The sequence below is a fragment of the Pelmatolapia mariae genome, linkage group LG13 (genome assembly GCF_036321145.2).
Source record: "Pelmatolapia mariae isolate MD_Pm_ZW linkage group LG13, Pm_UMD_F_2, whole genome shotgun sequence".
NCBI lineage: Eukaryota > Metazoa > Chordata > Actinopteri > Cichliformes > Cichlidae > Pelmatolapia > Pelmatolapia mariae.
Window position 1 is genome coordinate 9,455,635 of NC_086238.1, and position 16,866 is coordinate 9,472,500.

At 39.9% G+C, this 16,866-nt stretch overlaps 1 protein-coding gene across 12 annotated transcripts in view; it reads right to left on the minus strand.

The window, feature by feature from the left end:
• The window catches only part of kcnma1a (potassium large conductance calcium-activated channel, subfamily M, alpha member 1a), a 151,731-nt gene that overhangs the window by 39,906 nt on the left and 94,959 nt on the right, over nucleotides 1-16,866 (minus strand). For 9 of the 12 annotated variants that reach the window (XM_063490843.1, XM_063490833.1, XM_063490842.1 and 6 more), the window contains 11 exons: nucleotides 16,632-16,802; nucleotides 14,986-15,077; nucleotides 9,402-9,512; nucleotides 9,197-9,302; nucleotides 8,739-8,821; nucleotides 8,583-8,652; nucleotides 5,884-6,039; nucleotides 5,300-5,409; nucleotides 5,042-5,110; nucleotides 963-1,049; nucleotides 792-868 (listed from right to left, as the gene is read on the minus strand). In XM_063490843.1, coding sequence (XP_063346913.1) covers nucleotides 792-868; nucleotides 963-1,049; nucleotides 5,042-5,110; nucleotides 5,300-5,409; nucleotides 5,884-6,039; nucleotides 8,583-8,652; nucleotides 8,739-8,821; nucleotides 9,197-9,302; nucleotides 9,402-9,512; nucleotides 14,986-15,077; nucleotides 16,632-16,802 — 1,132 coding nt within the window. Of the gene's footprint in view, nucleotides 1-791; nucleotides 869-962; nucleotides 1,050-5,041; nucleotides 5,111-5,299; nucleotides 5,410-5,883; nucleotides 6,040-8,582; nucleotides 8,653-8,738; nucleotides 8,822-9,196; nucleotides 9,303-9,401; nucleotides 9,513-14,801; nucleotides 14,894-14,985; nucleotides 15,078-16,631; nucleotides 16,803-16,866 lie in introns of all 12 variants that reach the window. The other 3 variants (XM_063490834.1, XM_063490836.1, XM_063490839.1) reach the window with 1 other exon arrangement.

The following is a 16,866-nucleotide window of genomic DNA, read 5'->3' on the forward strand; positions in this document are numbered from 1 at the left end:
AAAACATTCATTGATTTGATGTGGGTGTTTGCATAGCTAAATTAGAAAATTAACAGCTAGCAACCCGATCCATAACATTTGTGATCTTAAAACAATTGAGAAGAATGAAACAGCCTTAAAATATTTCACTGAGAGCATTCATATGTAAGTAAGAGGACATGTTTCCTAATTCCTCCACCAAGCTGAGGCTGAGGCACAGCATGTGATCAGTACTCCGAAACTACCAAGCTGAATTTCATTAAACTAGGTGAAGCAGGTAAAGCACTGGCAGAACCTGAACCCATCCTTTATAATTGCAACATAGGGCACTTGGTGGAGGATCTGCTCTACTTTCTAATATTTCAAATGCGATACAGAAACAAGCCTTTAGACTCTTACGCTTTCTACTTACATGTTAACACTTTGCATTTCATTCACTGCAATACAGTCTCAGTTTGTGCAAATAAAGTGGTGATTCAGTGGTTGAAGCAAGATGAAAAGACATTTAAAGATGGCAACAGCTACATTTTGACAAAGAAACAAAAGTGCTTTGACTTATGATCATACTATAATGGGGGTTATGGAAGCTCACATGGGACCAATATCAAACACTTTCCTAAGAGTATAATGGCAATATAATGTTTAAAACACAGATTCAGAGTAGAAGAAGAACAACAACACAATGAAAGGCATAATAACCATGTGCACACCTATGAATAAAGAGAAAGACGAGACCCATAGGTTGGTTTTTGGAGTGAGAAGGAAGGGTAGGAAGGGTGCCAGTGGGGCAAAATAAAGGCACAGCTACTCACGTCGCTTGCAGCCGCACTTCTTGATCCGTTTGGGGTCTGTGATGTCATCATGACAAGCTTTGCAGTAGAAAAATGCTCTAAAAGTGACACAGTAAACATGTTTAGCGCTCCTATTCATTTGTCAACTGACACAGTTAGTGACCCCGCCGTTTGGCAGGATGGCCCGATTACCTTTTTACTTCTTTGGCATCACTAGCGATAAAAAATCCCAGTGTTCCCTCCTGCAGCTTGACATGGTTGCCCGGGTTGATGAGAATGCTGGGTAATCAAAGACATACAGACAAATAATGCTCATTAACATCTGGACATACACAAAATTCATGCACACAACATGCTAATCAAGAGGAATGGTACACACACTTGTTGAAGCCTTAAAATTGGATCTGGACTTTGCCGGGCTTCCCTTTTTGCAGCATTTTAAACACATTATCCTTCCCAAAAAGGATTTTTTTTTTCTCCCTTTTGTTACGTGTGTCTTGTAAGTTACCATAAACACACTTGCTCCTTCTGATTCGAGGCAATTTGCTGATGCAATACTCACACGGATGGACAAAAATGTACAACAGTAATGATCGCACATTGAATTTTAATTCTTTTCTCTACGAAGTGGCATTGGATTGCCCCGGGGGTGGAAGAGAGGGACAGAGAGGTACAAGTAGAGGGACGAGGGCAGAAAGAATTAAAATTATGGCCATGGAGTGGTTTTAGTCTCAGCACTCAAATGCAGTCATCTAGTCAGAACAGATGTTATGATGTCCACTGAGACACGGCTGTCGTACAGAGAATGTCCAGTAGGTGTATCTCAGTTAGTACTTGACAGTGGAATGCAAGGGAATGAACAGCTCTTTCTGTTTATTATACTGAGCTAATTCTTACAGTTGAGTCTGCTCTAGACTCTGCTAGGGGAAAATAAGACTGGTCCAAATGTGTTGCTCCATTACAAATACTTGTAATGCATGTCTAGTGAAGTACAAACTGCTTTAATCACTTTCATTGTATTTAGATTTAAAAGAAATGTGTTACTGTAATAAATAATAATTACTCGCTTCTTTTGTGATAAAGTGGGATTTGGTTTAATACTCAAGGGTACTTTAAGTGATTGGCTGTATCATTCCCCATTAATTAGACTAAGACAAAAAGTAGACGCCACACACAAATATGCACACACGCACACGCACACACACCCCAGTCATTAATGGTTACCTGTGGGCAACAATCATCAATGAAGTGAGTGTGAAGTAAGATATCAAAACACTGTACCCACAAACCTTTAAGGGTCACTCTTTCAAAATACAAGCCCAGACGAAAGATGATCTTGATTCTTTTTTTTTTGTCTCATTCGCTGCTCTGTTTACATTTTAAGCTTTTGTAAATTTGCAACATTGATAAATGAGAAAAGCTCCACTCATTGTGTGTTACCAACTTGATTCACACTTACGCGTGTAGTAACTATTCGCGGCATTTTAGTCATTCATTTTGAAAGAGTATGTGAGGTCTAGATTCAGGGGAGAAGGGAACAAGTATATTATTGCACAACATCTTTCCTCTGAGCTCTGGAAAAAGGTTACATTGGGGAGGAAATAAACAAAACTATTAAGGGAGCAATTGAATCCATATACATATTGGGATGTGATCAAATTGCACCAGTCATGCAGATCAGAATTTTCTTTCCATACTGCAAGAAGTAAAATAGCACCTAACATACGCTCAGATTGAATGGCCCCCAGAGAAGTTAACAGGCATTACACCTGGCATGCTTTTTTAGTCAAAAATAAAAGAAAGAAACCAATCAAATCAAGACAGTTCCACAAACATTGCTGCCCAAATCTGAGATTTTACAGGTGTAACTATCCAACACATTTTTCTTGAGTCGTGTGCAAACTGGTGAATAAAAGCCTAGAAGATGCATCAAAACCTCATATTGTGAGCAACAAGGCAAGCATCAAACACTTTATGTGATAGTGTCGTAGCATGCAGTTACCAAACAGTATGAAGAGGACAATAATAAAACAGAAAGGCATAGCCACTACAGTACAGGTATAGGGACAGGTACGTAGATGCAGACGGTTGCAGTAACTTCTGTGCAGTTGGATTGTTTCTCAAACACCAAACTGACAGGAAGTGACCTCACTTAAGAACATCTACTCGAGAGACGCACGAGCATGACTGTACACGGTGGCTGAGACGCACAAAACTCCGCACTCGCACGCGCACACACACTCAAAACACAAACTCTCCTTTCCGAGGTGATAGCACATACGCAGACGCACATACATGCACAGATGGATACACATTTGGGAATGAGGACATGAGAAGGTGATGGAATGCAAGAGTGAAATGTGGGCCACATAAATAAAACTTCAGTTTGGATAAACCCAATGCTATCCAAAATCAACAGCTCCATGCCTTTTCTAGTGTATTAAAAAAAATCATGAAAAAAAACAAAGATTGGTGAGGTGCTGCTGGTATAATAAAACCATGAAAAAAAACAAAAAAAAAAAACATGCTGCTATATCAATCACCGCCTACAGCAGTGGCATGTAATCAGTCATTTTATTTCAAGATTATATCCAAAGTTGTAGGACATCAGTGCCTATCAACAGCATATCTGATGTCTGAGATATGCATACAGAAACTCCTCACTGTACTGTTCTGGTGAAGACTTTTAAACACCGATGAGTGGAAAACGTGGCTCATCAAAGCTAAGAAACAGTAGGGTAACAACTGAGCGACACTGAAAAAGAACTGAAAGTGTGAGAGAAAGAAACTAAAGGAGCAAAGGAGTTTGCTTGAGGACAAAAATGAAAAGATCAAATAAGAGGTAGATATGGAGAGGGTGAGTGTTTGGCCTTGGTACAGCGACAACAGCAAAGACAAAAAGAAAAAAGAAAAGAAAACAGCACTTCTACAAACATGTCCAATTTATCTATCCTCTCTCTGCCTGCAAAGAAGTTAGTGCATTAAGCACAAGGGACACCATAAAAAAGGAGTTAGAAAAAGAGGCCTGTGAGATAGTGTTTGGAAAAATATCCTTGGGGAAACTCCCAAAGTCAGAAGCTTTAAAGTGGTGACGATTGGGTGGAACTTTGGAAGTAAGATAAGGTAGAGGGCATACCGCTTTCGGCTTCTGCAAACAACAAGAAAAAATCTCAAATCAAACAGTTATCATGAATATAAAAGAAGAGGAGAATATAACTGTTGCTAATGCTTCTCTGCCCATTTACAAGCTATGCTTTCATTATATGGCAGCGTGTGATGCAACTTTGTCTTTTGTCCAATGCTGAGGGCCTTGCAACTCAAAGTCATAAAAATGAAGAAAAAAAAGTGTTTGAAGTTATTCATCTTTTACAAAAAGTACATAAAGGGCAGAGACTATGTTTTATAAAAGGTTTGAAAGTATAAATAAAATATTCTAGGGTGTCACTATAAAATGTACAAAAAGAAAAAACGTAAAAGAAAAAGCTCAACTACCTTGAAAGTGATTGGACCACGGACACAATTTAGCCCACTGGGTTATATAAAGTATATTCAATTAGTATCAACTAGAATTTACATCATCTTTAATTAATATTAAATCAACCATGCAACCTCGTTAGTACACAAACATTTGACACAGGTGAATGGGGAAGGGTGAGTGGGATTTGGCAAATTGAGATTACTGAAAAAATGCATTTTGTGTCATTATTGGTGATAAAACCAGCACTCATGTAGAGTTAGTGATAATCATAAAGACAGAGCAGGAGCACAGTAAAAAGTGCAGGAGACACATTACGTGAAGCAAATTTGTTATTTAGTTGTGAAGGTGTCTTGAAAAAGGACCGTGAACATGAAGTTAATCCAGTGCAGTACCTAGTACTTCTCTGAAACCAATCACAGTTTAACCACATTTCAAGTTTTTTTTGTCCTGCATACCTGCAAGGTTTACGTAAAAGCTTGTGACCCGAATCCTTGGCCAATATCAGTCCCATTTATTTGCTTGTCAAAGAGGATAATAGCTCAGAAAAAAATAAATACTGAATTATTTATTATAGGAAGTACCTCATGGTGACACAATAATGCTCAAGTGTTCACCAAATTGATCTGAAAAGTGATGTGAATATCAACTGCATAGATAACAAGCTGCAAAGAGGACTTGAGAGGAAAAGAAAAATCGAGATATCTTATTAGAAGATCTACTTTTAGCAAAGTACAGTGCAGTTCACTGTTATCACAGCTGTATCAGATGCTCCGGAAAGATCCGCTATACCAACCTGCTCTCTCTCTGCTCAGACTTGAATTCAATGGCAATAAGCAACAGCTTCAGTTTCACGTAACACAGCCTGTAAAACAAGTGCACTCATTAGAGAAGAGCAGGATATAAGCAGATGACTGATGTGTTCAAAAACCGTTACAATCCACAGCCTTACATCCCAACACTCCTCTTTTTTGTCATTCTTACTTTGCATTATTTATTTTTTTAAGCTACCTACCATTGAGAGTGGTCTTGTTGATCAAAGAGCGATACTTACTCGCAGACCATGGGGAAGGAGAGGCCTACAAAGGCACTGGACAAATACTCTGTGTACATCTCATTAGCCACTCCTTCAAGGTAATACTTCTGCCATGTGTCCTCCTCGATCTGATAAAAAAAAAAAAAAAATGAAACAGGGAAATGTCACATGTGTTGGTTAAGAAAAAAAGTAAGAAAAAAGAACAGTTTTCCTTCCAAAAGCAGCCTAATCTGGTCAGCAGATGTCCCACTGCACAACATCAGCCTGGTCATTATAAGCTGATCTATCATCTTTATGACATGAGAACAGTTTTTTGATATAAGCAAGCACCTCTTCAATTCTAAGCCGCAGAGAACACTGAACAGATTCCACATGACATGTCACACAATAAAATATGATGTGCCAGAATGACTGAAAACACACTAATGGAAGCCCGTCTCTGGACAGAGATGTCAATTTTTTTTAGGGAATGCACTGTTTGACAGACCTAGTCCATGTGTCAGCAGAGAACCTTCTTATTTAGACTATAATCCCTTAATAAATCACCTCATGTGCAAAAAATGCAATGTGAGAAATCATTCGTCAATAGTCCACTCTGTTACCTCAATAAAGGACCTCATGGAGAAGAGGTTGGCTAGCATCGTTGACAGGCCCTGGGCCAGACAACTCTGCGCAATGAAGCCTGCCTTCAGCTCTGCCAAGCAGATAGCATCATCACCCTCCTTCCAGTTCCAGCTTGGAATATTCAGTAGATGGGCCTTCATCACATGAAAGTTAGAGAGGTCAGAAACACAGAAAACTGTATATATGAGTCACATTTCTTTTGGAACAGATAACGTTAATACAACCCTCATATCTGCTTGAACTGGGAACTGGGTTAGCATAAAAACTGGAAACTGGGGTAAGCTAGCTTGGCTTTATGCAGTGGTACTGAAATCCAACATTCAGGATAACAAAAGTCCACTAATTAACATGATCTACAGTCAGGTCCATAAATATTGGGACATCGACACAATTCTAACATTTTTGGCTCTATACACAACCACAATGGATTCCAAATGAAACGAACAAGACATGCTTTAACTGCAGACTGTCAGCTTTTATTTGAGGGTATTTACATCCAAATCAGGTGAACAGTATAGGAATTATGACAGTTTGTATATGTGCCTCCCACTTCTTAAGGGACCAAAAGTAATGGGACAATTGGCTTCTCAGCTGTTCCATGGCCAGGTGTGTGTTATTCCCTCATTACCCCAATTACAATGAAAAAATAAAAGGTCCAGAGTTCATTTCAAGTGTGCTGTTTGCTTTTTGAACCTGTTGCTGTCAACTGCCAGGATGAGATCCAAAGAGCTGTCACTACCAGTGAAGCAAGCCATCATTAGGCTGAAAAAAACAAAACAAACCCATCAGAGAGATTGCAAAAACATCAGGCGTGGCCAAAACAACTGTTTAGAACATTCCCAAAAAGAAGGAACGCACTGGTGAGCTCAGCAACACCAAAAGACTAGGAAGACCATGGGACACAACTGTGGTGGATGACCAAAGAATCCTTTCCCTGGTGAAGAAAACACCCTTCACAACAGTTGGCCAGATCAAGAACACTCTCTAGGAGGTATGTGTATGTGCGTCAGAGTCAACAATCAAGAGAAGACTCCACCAGTGTGAATACAGAGGGTTCACCACAAGATGTAAACCTTTGGTGAGCCCCAAAAACAGGCAGGCCAGATTAGAGTTTGCCAAACGACATCTGAAAAAGCCGTCGCAGTTCTGGAAAAACATCCTATGGACAGATGAGACCAACATCCACTTGTACCAGAGTGATGGGAAGAGAAGAGTATGGAGAAGGAAAGGAACTGCTCATGATCCTAAGCATACCACCTCATCAGTGAAGCATTGGGGTGGAAGTGTCATGGCGTGGGCATGTATGGCTGCCAGTGGAACTGGTTCTCTTGTATTTATTGATGATGTGACTGCTGACAAAAGCAGCACAATGAATTCTGAAGTGTTTCGGGCAATATTATCTGCTCATATTCAGACAAATGCTTCAAAACTCATTGGACGGCGCTTCACAGTGCAGGTGGACAACGACCCAAAGCATACTGCAAAAGCAACCAAAGAGTTTTTGAAGGGAAAGAAGTGGACTGTTTTGCAATGGCCAAGTCAATAACCTGACCTGAATCCGATTGAGCATGTATTTCACTTGCTGAAGACAAAACTGAAGGGAAAATGCCCCAAGAACAAGCAGGAACTGAAGACTGTTGCAGTAGAGGCCTGGCAGAGCATCACCAGGGATGAAACCCGGCGTCTGGTGATGTCTATGTGTTCCAGACTTCAGGCTGTGATTGACTGTAAAGGATTTGCAACCAAGTATTAAAAAATGAATGTTTGATTTATGGTTCTTATTCTGTCCCATTACTTTTGGTCCCTCAAGAAGTGGGAGGCACATTTGCAAACTGTTGTAATTCCTACACCGTTCACCTGATTTGGATGTAAATACCCTCAAATAAAAGCTGACACTCTGCAGTTAAAGCATGTCTTGTTCGTTTCATTTGGAATCCATTGTGGTGGTGTATAGAGCCAAAAATGTTAGAATTGTGTCGATGTCCCAATATTTATGGACCTGACTGTACCTCAATTAGTTCAAAGCTGAAATGCAAACATGTGAATGCAAATTAAATTAAACAGTTACAATAAACAGCCAGTTAGCTTAGCATACAATAAAATAAATAAAAACTAACTAGCTTATCCTAAAAATGTAGAGCTGTTCCTTTCCTAAAGTCAGCTAACTACTAGAAAAGTTAGCATCCTGGGTAAATCACTTACAATGTACAAGTCTCAGTTAGTGTACCAGTTTCCATACATAAAGGGCATCATACACAGGAATTAAAAAAATATATATACATATTTGCATATCTCCTTGCCATGTCATATGACAGACGCAGTGATTCAGATACACATTTATTAAATATAAAAGACACATTTTCAAAAGCTCACATTTTTCTCCTGTAATACTATTTACCATGCTAAGTGCTGCTCTATTAATTCTTCATTTAAAAAAAGTGAGGTCCATTCTTCAGGAGCATGCACAGCATGTAAGCAGCTGAGCGAGTGGATCCTTTAAAAAGTCACTTATATGTCAAAGTTACCATGAATCCTTAAAAGCACCACATAGCTCTCAAGCTGACAGGACTGCCATTTTACTGCAGCCATAATCTCTCTGTGAGGGAAGGTTGGAGAGCGGCCAAGATGAAGTGAAGCAAACATACACTACACAATGCGGGGCACCGAGACATCTCACCTTATTGTGATACTGCAGCATCTGTGTGATTATTCTGATCTTGGGGTGATAGTTCTTGATGGAAATGACCCTTTGAAAAACAGGCAGATAAAGTGAGCAAGGAAACATAACACATCCACAAGCCAGTTGTTACTGATTGTCCAGAGGAGAGAATACCTCATGATGTTGGAGGCATCTTCAGCATCAGGATCTGCACAATACTTGTTGGCTAGGATTAAGCAGGCATCTGCTGACTCGATCTATGTGTAAAGTACCAAAGAAACAAATATGACAGCATTAAAGTGCACATCTGTATTTAATAAAAAAATATTCAATATACCAGATGGTTTAAATCTGCTCAACAACAAAAAAAAGTATTTTATTTCTTTCTTCTGTCCTGATATATTTTGGTTAAAAAATTGAAATGGATATCATTAGATTATCATTCTTCTGCATTTTTCCTTTGCTCTCTTTGTCAGCTGAACTTATACAGTAATAAGTTTACAGCCTGCTAATCAGTGACGCACACAACTGTAGCTAATCTGTGAAAAATGTTTCTACTCTTAAGTTCAACAACAGCTGTCAAAAATGTTAAGGATTTTCATCGCTCCAGGAGTCTCGCCACCAGCCGGTACCTTCACTCGGGCCAGATCATGAGGGTTGAGAACCGATCCCTGGTAGAACTCTACTTGGGTAAAATGGCGTTTGAACAAGGCTTCCAGCTCAAGATTAGGGGAAATACTAAAAAAAAGAAGATGGGTTAGCACATAAATATAGCTCCTATGCAATAGTTCGTTTGTTGCTAAGCTACAAAGGGTGAGAAAGACAAAATTAACTTACTTATGGAGAAAAACAATTTCTACATTGACATCATCCCTGTCCTTGTGTAGGAAGTCTTTGAGGAAGTTGGAGACACTTTCGAGGGTAATATGACCACAGACCACAATGTGCCTGAAAGGGGGAGGGGGGTGAAGAAATCATCTTGAGTGGGCAACATAAATCACTGCAGACACTGGCATGTCTCCCAGAGATAATCAGTCAAACCAAAGCACTCTAACATCTAACTCAAATAAAGACTGAAAAAAATATATATACATGTCAAGAAATGTCTTTTCAAAGCAAACAACTAACCGAATTATCATTTTTGCCATAAAAGTGAATATTTTCCTCGATGCAATGAAAGTGGTTAAATTCTGCACGACAAGTACAATCAAACACTCAACTCTCGACCACTTGAAAAAAGAATCTAAGATATAATCACACAGCCCACAGTGGTTGGACTGTCATCCGTTCTCAATAAAAAAAATTGTCCCTTCAGCCAAACCGCCCCTTTGTGAGCTGAATAGATGTTGACAAAGACATGTACATCAATATGCTTGTGCTTTTACACAGAGCATTACTAAAACTCTCAAAATGATTTGGAGGCCTGTGGTTGACAAGAATTGTAAACAGGGCCTCGGAGTTTTTGACAGGTCTCTGGCAAGATTCAGTAGTGCATTACAGCAGAGGGATCTGTCAGAAGCTGTACGGGGCTGATTACAGCCGTAAGGGAGTGAGAAGGGTTTGGAACGGTTTGAGGTTGTGTCCCTGTTTATCTTCTGACGACAATATAAAGTGATCAAGTTCAGGTCAGCTTCATATTTATGCCAACTTTAAGGACACTCGGGGCAGTTTGGATGGACATTGTCCCAGCAAATAAACTTGTGGTGCTTCTGTAACTTGAATATTTTAACATCCTAAATCTAAGAATTCAAATGTTGGTGTTAATAAAAAATATTGCCTCTATTTTACATATTCCCATTGCATTTTATCCTGTTATATTAGGTTATCTTACTACTTTCTCGCTTTTTCTTCCTAATAAAGTCATAGTCATGGTTGTTGGTATTAAAGGGACTTTAAGAACGAGCATTCAATAATTCTGATTTAATTCAATCATGCTAATGTGGATTTAAAACCCTTCATAAGATTAATTTGCACTATGGTAAGCTGAGCTACTCTGCTGGACTTAGTGCTAAATGTCATTTGTGAAGTCTTATTGCCAAGCCTTGCACAGTAAAACCCAGACCTTATACTGACATAGATTAGTGTGGACACTCGGCAGACACCCTAATTACCCTATGGAGACCTGTAAGGCAATCTGTGTAATGACAATGGCCTTATCCACTACTTGATGTGCCAAGAGACAATTGAACCACTTTAGTTTTTGAGTGCCTGGGTACTGGACAGCTTTGCACTTAACACAAGGTGTATTGAGTTACTTTTTCCAAAAATAAAGAAAAAAAATTTAAATTTGGTGGTCATATTTGTTTGAAGTCCAAGTTCTTATCATCCATGTACATTTGTAGGACAGATTTCTATTATCAATCTATTATCAAGCGCTTACACACAAGAAGGGAGTCGTGGTGAACAGACTGGCCTTTAAAGTTGATGTCTAAAGCTGTATAAAGCATTATTGAAACCTGAATCAGTTTGGCAGGTTTAAAGGGAACAAAGATATTTATTGATGTTAGATGAGAACCATAGTCCAGATCATTGAGTGTTCTTCTGCCCTGTACCTGAACTGATGTGGACTTGGCAAAGTAATGCGACGGGCATATTGAGGGAATGACAGTTTGTGGATGTTACAGGATATAATGTTCTTCGCAGATGTTGCGTCTGTCCTTTAAGAGAATCTAATGAGCGGTCGTGATTGCATGGTTGGCCAGAGCTGAGCAAAGGGCCGTGTGGTCTTACAAGCTGATGAGCTGGGATGTCTGTGGGCAGCCAGCAGTATCTGGCACAAGAAGTCTCTCATTTTATGAAATGTTAAAAAAAAAAAAACAACCCACACACACACAATCAGTCATGTTTTCCTATTCAAGTATCCCGATGCTCGTCCGAGGGTAGAGGAAGTTTAAAGATTTATAAGGCAAATTATTTGATTCATGTGGGTTCAATGGAGGTTGTGGATCTTAAGCACAAACTTGGAAGTGTAAATGCATCTCCGTGACATGTGCATTTTTCTAAATAGGTTTTTAATCAGGAAAGCAAACTTTTCTTCCACATCTTGAACACGCCACTAATTTAGGTCCTTATATTTAAGATGGAAATATTCACTTGATATCCTTAAAAGTTTCCTGCTTCTACTTAGTTTCCCTCTCTATCTCTGTGCCAAAAAAGGCATCAAACTGAATACCGAGATCATAAGCTAGTTAAACAGGACATGGGGGGAAAGATATTAAAGATAATTCAACCATTTATAATTACCCAAAATTAAATATCTCTCTTTTTAGTCAACCTGATTGTGCAGTACAGTTTTAGCTAGACATATACAACTAAAAAGAATCAAAGGAAAACAAATAAACATAGCACTTCGAGGGAACAGGTTTTTTTCTTTTAACAAGAAACCATAGACAACAACCCAGAAACTAAAAAAGGTGTGGCACAGAGTCACATTAATCAATGCAATGGGTTTTACAGAGCATGCACACAAGAACATGCAGCCAGGAAACATCTCAGGATGTCACTGGGGATACACTTAATACACAGCGAACAAACACAGAGCTCAAACGTCAGCAACAGAGGTCACTCACTTGGTACTGCTCTAATCCTTAGGGTGATGAAACTTACTGCAAGAATCATCTTTATGAAAATGTTGCAGTTTCAAAATCCGTGTTCCCTTTTTTGGTGTATCACCTTTCAGGGAACTTAAAGAAAGGGAGGAATAAACACCATCTCCTGTGTTTAATGCCAAGAATCAGCTAGGTGAAATGTTACCAACACTAGCCAATCAAATTAAGCTCACAGACATAACGTACTTAGTGCATTTTGTCATTGTGTAATTATATGAAATTGTGTTGGAACCTCAACTAGGTGCATGTTTTGTCAATATGCAAATACGTGTTAATTCCTGACACTGTGACAGTCTCCGAGTCTGCATGCTTCAAGTTTGTAGCCTCGATGGAGGACTTTCAAAGTTGTGTGTCAGAGTTCAGCCAGGGTTGAAGCTAGTTTTCATGCCAAGTCCTCTCTTGAAGTTGGGGCTAATGGAAACCATAGAGTCATAATGGAAACCACAGAGCCCCGAGTGCAGTGGGCGCCAACAGAACGCAACACTTGTCATTATTATATCAGCGCACACAGGCTGAGAGCTGTCATTTTGCTCACGGGTGTATGCTACACTACACAGAGTACTATAAGCAACGCTAGCATGAAACAGAAATTCAGTTCAGATCCAATGTGAGTACCTTTCACTTCCAAATAAGTTTTGAAGGCCTGGTTCAAATGACAGCAGCCAGGCCCAGAGATGAAATGAGGGCTACATTTAATAAACTTCACTATGTATCATGACTTCATTGTTTGTGAGCTCTGTAATCAGTCAGATACGTGTAATCCCCTAATCTAATTTCCAAGATTTGGAGGTTTGTGGGCTGATAGCTGCGAAGTTATAATGCACTGAAGCCCAATGAAAATCCTAAATCCACATGGCAAACCACTTTTTCATTTGCATTACGTCCTATAAGCACATATCCAAATGAGAATGTAAAAGTCTGTAGCTACTCTTGAGTCTTTGATGAATATCTTCCGATTGTTACAATATGTTCGCACTCTAACCAGAAGGAGACATGGAAGGGGGGTGTGGATAGAGAAAATAAAGTGTGTTGGAGAAACTATCCACGATTTTGACAAGGGCTTCTCTCAGCACCCATCTGTGAGCCTGGGTTGAGGTCACTGGCCAAACATAACATTTCATCAATCTTATCTCAATGACAGGCAAACATTACTGCACAAAGGCTTTTTTCCCCCCCTAACGTCTTGTTCTACTGCTGACTCCTCAGAATCTGCTCCGCTGAACAGAATGACTGAAACTGGTGGGGGTGAGATTGGAAAGAGAAACAGAGTGAGAAAGAGTAGACAGCAGATAGTAGCAGATGCTGGCTGCCATACAAAATTAGAAGAAAAGAGACGGAGGACAATGAAAAGTGCACTCTCCCTGTTCTGTATACGCTCCTTTTGGATTAATATAAATCTGTGTGCTGAATATTAGCAAGGTTTGAGCCACAAGGAAGGAAGAGGAGAAGAGAACTTCACAATAAGTATTGTGGCACGTTTGTACAAACACTATAATGTCCACAGTGTCACATATACTTCACAGTGTACTGGAGCCTCGGCTGCGAGAGGGCAGTCGCACATTTACATAAATATGAGTGCCTCCAGAGACAAAGTCCACCATCACCACCACCACACACACATAAGAACCAGGCGGGCATCAAAGAACCAAGCAGGCAAAGCAAGCCAAAAGCAATTGAAAGCCTCCAATGGGAACGAGGCATCCAGCATTCAGGGTGTGGGAGCTGACTGAAGATCAGGGCCAGAGTAATGTCAAGCATTGATGATGCGATGCGCTAGCAATGACAGACAACAGAAGGATGACTTTATCATCCATTTAGCAATTAATGACAAAGCCACAAGACTGCAGGTCATAGAGAACATGCCCAATATGATGCAGTTAAGGAAAAAAGTAATTCCACAAAGCATGCAAAACGAATTCAAGCAGGGGAAAAAAATGCAAATAATAAAAAAAGCAAAAGTAAAGAGAAAAACAAAAAAACAAGAAAAGAAATTGTATCCTGCAATGCTCATTGAGATTGATGATTCTTAAAAAAAAAAAGACCACCAATAATAATGCACTTGCAGATGTTTAAATCTTTCTATTTTCTTGTGAGAAAATGCTTTAAAAGCGGATAGTAGGGATTTCATGACTGTTTTGTTGCTTTTTGATTTGGATCCTAATTCATCCCTGTAGGCTAGTCTGTACTGATGAGACACACTGGGCATGTTACATTAAATAGAAGCACCACAGGTTAGTTTCCTGTTAGGCTAAAGTGTAATAGTCATGAAAGCTCTATTTTCCAAATTAAATTAAAGCGCAACACAGGATGTTTCAAGGAGGACACAGAAAGAAAATGAAAAGCACACAAATGACTTTAGGAAAGCTTTGAATGGAGGATAGATAAAGGCAGACAGAGGAAGAAGACAGAAAGAGAAAGACTGAAAGAGAGAATTAAAGGGCATGGACATGTGTGTCCTATTGGCCAAGGTCTCCAGTCACGCAGTGTGACTTGACATAATGTACCTTTACTTTAACTGCGTTTAAACTTTACCATTCTAAAAAGTCAAGTTAACTAACCCCCAGTAACTACCAACTTCTGGAGGTGCACCTTAGTCACACAACCACACCTTGTCTGGATTTCAACTTACTTTCTGCCTCGTGTCGAGTTATAACTCCCTCCGAATTTCTTCCGATTAAGGATGAGAGCAGCAATTTCTGGCACGTAGCGAGCAAACATGGCCTACATGCATGGAATAGAAAAAAAAAGAAAAAAGCATGCAGAGAGGGTTCTACCGCACACAGAAAAACAGCAGAACCATCTGGAATACTTACTTTCTCCCATTAACCGCACTATAGGAACCACCATATTTCTTGCGGTTTCCTATTAACTCTATGATTTCAGGGACGTAGCTGGCAAACATGGCCTAAGGAGAAGATAGAAGACAGAAGAAGAGACTAAAAAAGAGACTAGTATGGCGCAGAGTGGGTTGTGGAGCGATTGGTGCGTGAATCCAGATTTCTGAGGATATAAAAAAAATATTAGCCTGTAAATCCCATCGCTCTCATTACCTGGAGAGACTCCCTAAAGTTCACAAAAATCAGTGGAGGAAAAAAAGAAGTAGCCCCAGTGTTTAAAAGTTCAGAACGGGTTTGGTTAGTGGGCAATAATTTTGTTACAGCTGACAGCTAGTCAGTCTGCAATTAACACCCAAAACCTTTCTTTGAAAAAAAGCTGAGGAAGAATAAAAACCTATGTGCCATGTTTTGTCCAACAAACACAGATGACCTGGCAGGTTGATTTGAATAGGCACACCTGATGGTCCATAGCTGCAAAACACATTAAGACTCATTTGTTGGGCTAGAAAATGAGCTGGATGCATTTTGCAAAGGTTGACAGCCTGTCGTCCCAGCACAGAGTTATGTTTAAGCTCACTGCTTACCAGTGGCGTATACTCGCTGAGGTTACTTGCGTAGGCTTGCATCTACAGTTAGCAACACAGAGGTGCCCTTGCTCGGTAAAAGCATACTTCACTCGTGCCTGGAAAAAATGTACTGTTACATTACCAGGAATAGTGTGACATTATGTGAGTTTGATTTTATCCTTGGCTTTAGCATACCTTCACCCTAGAGTCATTGCTAAGCCACTGCTGCTGAGAGGAAGCAGGCGGAGGTACTCGCTTAAAGACTTCCAGAACTCGCAGCACTAAGAAAACCTTGCAATCTATCACCATGGTCACAATATGGTACACATCCACACAGCTGTAGGTCATCAGTGCATACTGATAGCTGTCTTTGTACAGAATTTGGCTAAATCCTTCAGTCTTTGCGAGCGAAGACGAAGGGCGTGCGCGCTCTTCTGTATGCGAGCGCGTGTTCGAGTGCTTACAGGTGTTTGCGTTCATGCGTGTTTACATGTGAGTTACTGTACTAGTGTCAGCCCAACGGGACGTTAGATCAGAGGAAGGTAAGAGGGCAGGTTGTGGGAAGCTGCTGTTGCTATGGTAACATTCAGGCTGGCCTAAGCTTCATCTCCCTGCCCCTGTGTTTGTTGGAATTTTGGGAAGAGACACGGAAGGAGGGGTGTCCTGAAACCGCAACTGCTTTTAAGAGAATAACAACATCATCAGACAAAAGCTTATAATCTAATCGAACAAATATAGGGAGGACACATAGGGGGAAGAAGACAAAGGAGCACAATGATCTGTGACTCCAGGAGACAAGATACAGTAGGCTAAACAGAAGGATACAACTACACTGTGACAAAGATATAGCATGTACTGTCTAGGCAATATAGTTCTAACAATATAAAAACACTACACTAACATGTTATACAGTATAGATCATTCTAAATATTAACATCACATTTTATTTATTTTATTTTTAGACATTTTAGACAGTTCTAAACAGTTTATTGACGGGGGCAGGCAGGAATTTAAAGGGAAAATTGGATCTAGGGAGAATAAAAAGTCTGATTTTACCAAACCGCCAAGGATGAAGAAGACCATAAAGAGGCGCCCCAAGGTGGTTCTTGCATAGACATCCCCGTAGCCCACTGTAGACATAGTCACCATCAGCAAGTAGACACATTCCCAATATGATAGTGACTGGGAATTTTGGAAGTTTTCCCAAGGATCCCCTGAGTTTTCCACCTAAAATTGACAAGGGAGTGATGCAGAAGGATCATTAGACACAATTCGCACAACCAATTTGTAA